The 9,025-nt window shown below is 48.9% G+C and overlaps 1 protein-coding gene across 1 annotated transcript; it reads left to right on the top strand.

Moving 5' to 3' along the window:
• Positions 1 to 3,763: 3,763 nt before the first annotated feature.
• Positions 3,764 to 7,155, top strand: LOC149367198 (uncharacterized). Its single transcript, XM_089554478.1, has 2 exons — positions 3,764 to 5,050; positions 5,134 to 7,155. The coding sequence occupies exon 1, from the start codon at positions 3,798 to 3,800 to the stop codon at positions 5,028 to 5,030; it is 1,233 nt and encodes a 410-aa protein (XP_089410604.1). The 5' UTR covers positions 3,764 to 3,797; the 3' UTR covers positions 5,031 to 5,050; positions 5,134 to 7,155.
• Positions 7,156 to 9,025: the final 1,870 nt, after the last annotated feature.

The raw sequence follows: 9,025 nt of genomic DNA, 5'->3' as shown, positions 1-9,025 counted from the left end.
AGTTTGTGTGCGGCTCTGAAGTACAGGCCAAAAGTGCTAGAATAGACATTAGCAAACTGCCCTTGTTCTATCATGCGCTGAACATGAAAGCTAGATGCGATACTTCCTGCGCGAGCGATCCTAAGTTGAACACAAGGAAGTCGTAGCCAGATCCCAGTCACCTGCAATACGTGCTAAGCATCTCTTCGCGCACGCAAAAGAGGATAGAACAGGTGGTTTCCTTCAACGTTGGCGGCAAGCCGCTGAGCGCGCCATTTCGTGAGCTTCAACAAGTGAGTTCTCAAGGTCCGACCAAGAAAGCGATCAAATGTTGTCAGTGTCTCAGCAAAGTAATGCATGCCATCGGTGGCATTGCCAGAAAATCCTTTTAGGAGGGGCTGGAAACAATTCCCCGTGGAGGGGGGCTGGCTTTATGAAAAAAATGCAGCAAATTTTAGAAGGTTGTAAATTTCTAAGTGAACAGTCTCTCTGTTTGCCAGGAGAGTACGCAGGAATTCGAAGGACATTCAGGCGTCCCTGTTGTATTTCAGAGCAAATGAGGGGGTTTGGCTCAAATACTGAGTGCTCGATCGTGTGTGTTCAGCACGCTGGCATGGCACTGCAAGTGTTATTCTTGTTAGCCAGCATGCATATAACTGCGCAAATAAAAACATCATTGTTATGAGGAGCACAGCGGAAACTGTCATTTTTCATTTTGTGCATGGTCTATATACTTTCTGTGCCTGCTAGATTGTGGAAAAAACAAAACGGACACGCCGTTACTCGAGTTGCAGGGTGTCGCCCCTCCTTATCTTTGTGAAGGTGTCACTCGCGTAGAGGTAGGTGGAAGTACGGTTTTAGCAACCTTAGTGGATGCGAAGAAGGCGTAATAATGGAGGCTGAGGTCAACAAAATGGCTACATGGAGGTTCATGAAGAAAGCTATAAAACATTTAACACAAGGATTAGATACGTATATGCAAGGGGGTAGAAAGAGAGCGGAATGCTTAGAAGGGTGCAACAGAACTATAACGGAGAAGCAAAAGGGGAGGGGTAGGTATGCTTATACTTAAGGGAATTGGCAAAGATTAAGAAAACCAACTTGCAAAGAATACGTCTGGGTATCGGAAACGATTGCTGGTAAAAAAGCATGACTAAGGGTATGTTCATGTAGGGACGAGGCAAAAACAGGAAAGAAAACAAGGATGTCGTCCATATTTGCTTGCCTAATTTGCGCACCCCAAACTTTGCACGTGGATTTTAGAGCGAAGGTTCTACTCCTCCCGAACAAAACTGGAGGTCATGCGGCTATGAAATTTGACCTTCAAACCAGGAGGAGCGGAGGCTTGGCTCTGACGGCATGTCACATGACTCGCAAGAGGTGCGCGCGTTCAGCCAACGGCCCGCTGGCGGTTGCTTTCCCGAACGAACCTGCACACCCGAATCCGAAACTACCGAACCCCTTGATGTCCGGTTTGCCGTTTGTCAGCCCGGACGCATGCAAGGGTGCCATTTTATCGCGCCCGTTATCTCCTTGTCTCACACTGCTGGTTTCGCGATTGTATCGTTGCGTGTTTATTGCACTGAGCTGAGCACGCGCCTTCACGCCATCCCGCGGGGAACTAGATGACGTGGGGCGGGACGGGAGTGGGTATAGGTCATATATGGAGGGAACTATTTTTTTTTTTTTGGTGAACGAAGGTGGTGCGAGATGGGGGCCTACGTATAGGTGGCAATATATGTTGCGTGCTATAACCTTTGCAGCGTTTTAGAGCGCTGCTCTTTGGCGCCCGTTCCTGCGTTTCGCGGCGTCGGCGTTGTCCCTCGTAACCAGCTCCACAGCCGGGGCAGCGCGCTGCTCTATAGCTGCGCGCTTTCTTGGCAAAATTTCTTCCGCAAGCCCAAGCCCAAACGCAAAGCCACCGCTGTTCGCCACTGCGTTTCGCAGTGGCGAAATTTCGCAGTAGGAAGTGACGTAATCGTCGCCAATTTTTTAGGACGTGGCAGAAAATTTATGCTTAATTTCCGCACCTCCTTTTTGAAGGCTTAATTTAGGTTGGTTGGTTTATTGGGTTTAACGTCCCAAAGCGACTTAGGCTATGAGAGACGCCGTAGTGAAGGGTTCCGAAAATTTCGACCACCGGAGCCCTCCACTACGGCGTCTCTCATAGCCTTAGTCGCTTTGGGACGTTAAACCCCATAAACCAACCAACCAACCTAAATTAAGCCTTCAAAAAGGAGGTGCGGAAATTCAGCATAAATTTTCTGCCACGTCCTAAAAAATTGCCGACGATTACGTTACTTCCTACTGCGAAATTTCGCCACTGCAAAACGCAGTGGCGAATTTAAAGAAAAAGGTGCGCAAATTATGCGATTATATATACGGGAGTTAAGTGTCTCATTGACGGTATAAAATGGTTTGGAGACTGTGCCGATACTTTTCTACTAGGAGGACATGAATAGCCACATTGGGGATCTGGATTGATACAAATTGTAATGGGAAGTTAAAGGCTAGAGCTCTGTGAGCAGCACAACCGATATTTATTGTAAATAGAGAAGCTAAATGCGAGGACAAATCACATGAGAATTTCGAAACGGGCCGACGACCATTGACCGCTACCATCCGAAAAACGCGATTTTGATCCCGGCCGCGGCGGTCGCATTTCGATGGAGACGACATGATAGATACGACCGCTTCGGCCGGGATCGAAACTGCGCCCGCGAATTTCGATGGAGGATGCGGGTCCACCGCGGTGGCCCAGTGATTAGGGATCTCGGCTACTGAGCCGGAGTACCCGGGTTCGAACCCGGCCGCGGCGGCCGCATTTCGATCTAAGCGAAACGCAAAAGGCGCCCGTGTGCTGTGTGGTGTCAATGCACGTTAAAGTTCCCCAAAAGGTCGAAATTATACCTCCACTACGGCACCTCTTTCTCTCTTTCTTCTTTCACTCCCACCTTCCTCCCTTCCCTTACGGCGCGGTTAAGGTGTCCGCCGAGATATGCGAGACAGATACTGCGCCATTTCCTTTCCTCAAAAACCAATTTTTAATTTTTTCAGATGCTAGAGGCTCGTGTACTGTGCGATTGCAGTGCACGTTAAAGAACCCCAGATGGTCGCAATTTTCGGAGCCCTTCACTAGAGCGTCCCTCATAGCCTGAGTCGCTTTGGGACGTTAAGCACCCTTAAACCACAACCACTGACCACTACCTATTGTCGCAGGGGAATTTATAGCAAGCTCGAAAAAATGGAAAGAGACGTAGAGGGGGAGTACAGTGTGGGAAGTGATCATAAACGTATTATTCTGCAGATGGGAGCCCTGATCAATTAGAGAGGTGCAAAAAAAAACACAAAAAGGGAACGCAAAATTAAACAATGAACTAATAGCCCTAATAGCAGCACACATTGAGGAAGCACTAGAGAAACGCCCCATAAGAGGGACCTAGGGTGAATTTAGAGTCATGAATTTTGGTGAAACTTTTACAAATGCATTTTCTGAGTGCATTGGTATAAAGTGTCGCGCAGTTTAGCGGTATGATAAATTATTTGGGCGTGGCATAATGTCAATATATTGGACATCAGGTCTCAAGGCCTTTATACATACCAATATTGCTGGGGAAACAAGTAAAGTGAAATTTCTGTAAACAGTGAATTGAAATTAATATAACTGCATAAAAATGTTTATTGGCTTCAGTGCATTACCTTTTCAGAAGAAATACAGCTTGCACTTCTGTATTGCAAGAACCTTCCTTGTTTGACGCCCCGCCGCGGTGGCTCAGTCATTCTGCTTCCGGCAGCCGAGCTGAACGGATCGCAGGGTCATGGGCTCCAGCGGAGCAGCGATAGCGGCCTTTGACGGCCGCGGAAACAGGATCGATGACTGCGGTGATAAGGATTACCAGATTATTTTGCCGACACTGCCAACAGGACGTGTTGTTTTCAACACCGTTTTTCTTCACGGCGACGTGCGAGCGAGGCCGTTCCGGGTCGAGGATTTCCGGGACGCCCTGGCCGAGACCGGTATGCTCCCCGACGTGGTCGCGTTGGGGGCGTACCAAATCAACCACGTGTGGGCGGTTACCCTGCGGAACACGGAGGCAGCAAAGAAGTTGCTCGCCTTCAACGAGCTGCAAGTTAAGAAACGCCGCTGCCTCATTATCGACCCCGAAGACCAGCAGGTAAAGCTGCGGCTACACTGGATGCTTCACGGTGTGGCCGACGACGACATCAGGACGGCATTCGCGGCGTTTGGCAAAGTGACCGACGTTACGCGTGAGCGGTGGCGGATACAAGGCGTCAATGACAAGAGCTCAACGACAAGAACGGTCCTACTGAAGTTGAAGCCCGGCTTGAAAGTGGATGACCTGCCACACCAGGTACGTGTCGCCGGAGAGTTGGCTCTTGTCGTAGCGCCTGGGCGTCCAATGCAGTGCTTGCGCTGCCATGGTACAGGCCACGTGCGGCGTGAATGCAAGGTTCCCCGCTGTACGAAATGCCGGCGGTACGGCCACGCGGATAATGAGTGTGTCCGCACTTACGCGGTGGCTACGGGCGGGGCGTCGAAAGACGACTCTGCGGAACTCCTGATGGATGTAGTCGAGGCTGAAGAATCAGCGAAAGGCATAGAGGAACCCGAACCGCAAGCAGGATTGACGGGCTCTTCGGGACCCTCCAGCAGCGATGCCGGACGCAAGCCTGAAGGGACAGAACCTACTAGAAAGGAGACGAAGGCGTCGAGCGGTGAAGTAAGCGTGCCAGCGTTCCAACAAACCGAGCCAGCGTCTCTGACCGAGGAGAACCTTGACCAGAGTGGCGCCCGCACGGCCGGCGTCCCTGCCCCAGCGAAGCGGCCACACGCCCAGACTGGAACCGAAGACGCCAAGGCGGAGGCCCCCAGCGTCGAAGAGCCGCCGGCAAAAACGACCCAAGGACGGCGGTCGTCCATCCGGCTACGATCAAATGTGTCGACGGAGAGGAGAGCCCTTGACAAGCCGCCCCCGCTGCCAGGCCTGGCACCAGCACCGGATGGCTCCGGTGTCAATGATGTCGTCTAGCCAAGCGCTAGACGTGAAGGGTAAGCACCATATCCCCGGCCTCTTTCTTCTGCATTAAAATGGCTCATGCGTTCCCCATGAAAGTCGGTACACTTAATGTCAGGGGACTGGCAAGTAAGAAGAAGCAGAGCCAGGTGTACCGCCTTTTAACTGAGCACGACATTGACGTCCTGGCAGTGCAGGAAACGAAAATTGACGGGGAAGAGCAGACCGGGGACATGGTGAGACGTTTCACGTCTAGGTTTTTTGCAGTTGTTGCCCACGCTGTAGGAACGTCTGCGGGTTGTGTCATCTTTGTAAAGAATTTACCGGGACTTGAGGTTCAGGCATATACGGCGTGTCCTTCGGGTCGATTTGTTTTGGTTGACCTCCTGTACGACAAAACATATTGGCGCATCATTTGTGTGTACGCCCCAAATGCGGTGGATGAGAGAACAGAGTTTTTTCAACGCGTACAAAAGCACTTCAGTTGTGAGAAATGCCTGATCGTAATGGGCGACTTCAATTGCGTCCTGAGAGGCTGTGACAAAACCAGTGCAACGGCATTTAGGGACAGAAGCACTGAAGTACTCTCAGAAATTATAGACACGTGCAACCTCGATGATGTGGCCGAGTGTTTAGAGGGCGAGCGTTGTGTGAGACTCACCCATTTTCAACGGTCAAGCCATGCACGGCTAGATCGCATTTATGTGTCACCGAACGTTATTTCAAAATGCAGTAGCTACAATGTAGTACCGGTATCATTTTCGGATCATTGTTTAGTGCAGTGTGGGATAGGGACAAAGAAACGAGGAAATCAGTTTTCTTGGGAGATGTGGAAATTAAATAATAAGCTCATTACAGACGACATCTTTAGCAGGAAAGTCAACGAAGAAATCAGTAAATTAAAGCCGAGCGGGGAACTGAAAGTATGGCAGCAGTGGGAACTTTGCAAACAACAAATAAAAATAGCAGCAATCGAAAGGTCAAGCTGCATACGACAAGAGGAGAAGCGTGAGGAGGACAATTTAAGATCTTTACTAGCTAAACTTCTCGAAAGAGAAAGCGAAGAGCCTGGAAAATGGATGGATGACATTAGGAAAATAAAAAATAAGATTGAACTCTTTGAAGAAGAACGCTATCGTGGCGCACTGGTGCGGGCTAGGGCGCAAGATATAGCTGATGGGGAGACACCTTCAAAACGAGCGCTAGGAATGGAAAAAACGCATGCTCAACGAAACCACATTGAACAGATTGAATGGGGCGGGGCGTTATCTGGAGAAAGCGGGCATATCCAGCAGGCATTTCTTGAATATTATCAGGCGCTGTTTGCAAAGCAAGAAGTGGATGTGAGCGCATTCAAGGAAAAGTTTCTTGGCGCTTTGCCGCGATTAGATGACGAACAGAAAGAAAGGCTGGAGCTGTCGATAACTGCGTCAGAGGTCGAGCAAGCGATAGAAAATTTGAACCTGGGAAAATCTCCTGGACCTGATGGGTTAAGCGCCGCTTTTTACAAAGCATATAAACACGAAATAGTGCCAGTACTGACAGCAGTTTTTAACGAAGCCTACAAAGAAAATGAATTGCCCCCGTCTTATGGTAAATCACATACAGTGCTAATCCCTAAATCTGATGACGCAGAAAAGTTAAAGCAGGTCACAGCATATCGTCCTATCGCCCTCACAAACGTGGATTATAAAGTTTTCATGAAGATTTTAGCCTGTAGACTACAGTCAGTAATTCAGGATATAGTCGGTCCCCACCAGACGTGTGGGATCAAGGGACGCTCTATTGTTTCCAATATTCATAAAGCGAGGTGTGTGCTGGAATGTTGTGATTACACAAATAGCTGGGTAGCCATCCTTCAGCTAGATCTTGAGAAGGCATTCGATTGTGTTTCGCACGATATCCTGTTCTGCATACTCGACCATGTGAATTTAGGGTCCATTATTTGCGAGGGAGTGGCCTTGGCGTACCGGAGCTGCACGACAAGATTAATTGTAAATAAGAGTTTGGGGGCCCCCATTAGCCTGCAGCGTTCGGTGCGCCAGGGTTGTCCCCTCAGCCCTCTTCTATTCTGCATTTACATTGAAGCGTTGTGTTTGAATATCATAGAAAGTGAAAAAATTCGAGGATTCCAGCTACAGGCAGCAGAAGTTAAGCTGCTGGCTTATGCGGACGATGTCGCGGTGTTCACAGTGAACCGGGAAGGTATAACCGAGGCCGTGGCATGCGTAAAGGAATTCACCACGATCACCGGTAGTAAAGTGAATTGGTCAAAGTCCCTGGGGCTTTGGCACGGTGAATGGCCAACGAAGCCCGGTAATTTTGCAAACGTGTCCTGGGTGACGACCCCAGTAAAGTACTTAGGCGTCCCACTGGACGGTTATCGCGATAGCGATTCGTACTGGAAAGCACAGACGCAAGCCACACGTGAAAAGGTGGAAAGGTGGAAAGGGCGACACCTTTCAATTTTCGCAAGGGCCACAGTGTGCAATCTGTTTTTTATGTCTAGGCTGTGGTATGTGATGCAAGTGTTGCACTGTGCAAGGATGAACGTACAGAGACTGCACCGGATCTTTGCCGTTTTTGTGTGGGCTGCGGACTGGGAACGCTGCAGCCGGACCAATTTGTTTAGGCGGGTGAAGGATGGCGGCCTGAGTCTGGGACACTTATTTCTGCGGCAGATTGTAAGCAGATTTTGTTTTGTGCGCGATGTAAGCGATCCGTTTTTGCGCACTGTGTGCCAATTAAGGCTCGGAAATGCACTGCCGGACTTTGTTGTCACAACCGAAAGTTTCTCGGGACGTATTTTTGGTTACTTTAGAGAGGTTGTCGCGAGTGTTCGATTCCTGTCGGTTCGATTTTCGTATGAATATTTATCTTCTGTTAGCAGGAAAAAGTTGTATAAAGATTTGTGCGATGTAGTTCTTCCACAACCTATGTACAGGGCCTTATACAATGGAGGCCAGGGACGCGACGTACTTAAGCGTGTGAAGGCGATGCAGGTGCCGCCAAGTGCAAAAACTTTTTTCTTTAAATTACATACCGGAACACTACCAGTAAAGGAATTCTTGGAAAGGAAGCAGTTATTTCTACCTTGGGGATCACATTGTTTAATTTGTAAACAACCAGAAACAATAGACCACGTTTTTTTGCACTGTTGGGAGGGGGTATACTTTTGGGACATCTTGCAACGGACTTTAAAAAAGGAATTTCCGCTCGACGCTCATGGTATCCGGTACTTGCCTGTAGAGAGTGAGGATGGGACACCATTCGACCTCATTATGCTAATGAGCCTCCATTGTATTTGGCGCTCCAGAATGGCAGGATATCATTGCGATCCTGATGCACGGCCAGCACGGATCTATTTTCGGGAGTGCATGCATAAGTATATTGAAGTTCAGAAACTTGCTCCTGAAGCTCCCGAGTGGCTCGAAAGAGTCGAGCCTTTGGTGACGCTTAAGGAGTTTTAATATGACGAAGCCACGCACCCCCGGGCGGATAGTGTTGTTAATTATTGCTCATTGCGCTCTGTAAGTGTATTTGTGTACTGTATTTGTATTTGTGTATTTGTATGTGTGTATTTGTGTGTGTGAAGTCAGGCAATAAATAAAAAAAAAAAAAAAAAAGCCGCGGTGGCTCAGTGGTTACGGCGCTCGGCTGCTGTCCCGAAAGACGCGAGTTCGATCCCGGCCGCGGTGGCTGAATTTCGATGGAGGCGAAATTCTGGAGGCCCGTGTACTGTGCGATGTCAGTGCACGTCGAAATTTCCGGGGCCCTTCAGTACGGCGTCCCTCATAGCCTGAGTCGCTTTGGGACGTTAAACCCCAATAAACCAAACCAAACCTTCCTAGTTTGACATTACATCGTCAACATTTCTGCCATTTATGTTAGTGCAGTGATTTCACAATAATTTTACGAAAATAAACATCAAAATTAACAGTGCTGCGAAAAATTACTGCAGCAAAACGTCAGTGTTCTGAGTGTGCTTAATTCCAAACAGCGTCCGTCTT

The sequence above is a fragment of the Amblyomma mixtum genome, chromosome 1 (assembly GCF_055824585.1).
Source record: "Amblyomma mixtum isolate Tamu chromosome 1, ASM5582458v1, whole genome shotgun sequence".
Lineage (NCBI taxonomy): Eukaryota > Metazoa > Arthropoda > Arachnida > Ixodida > Ixodidae > Amblyomma > Amblyomma mixtum.
Note: the sequence above shows the minus strand (reverse complement) of the source record. Positions and strands in the feature narration are given on the sequence as shown.

What these genes read in the sequence shown, in the direction of transcription:
- LOC149367198 (XM_089554478.1), top strand. Translation starts at nt 3,798, where the DNA reads ATGGGCTCCAGCGGAGCAGCGATAGCGGCCTTTGACGGCCGCGGAAAC.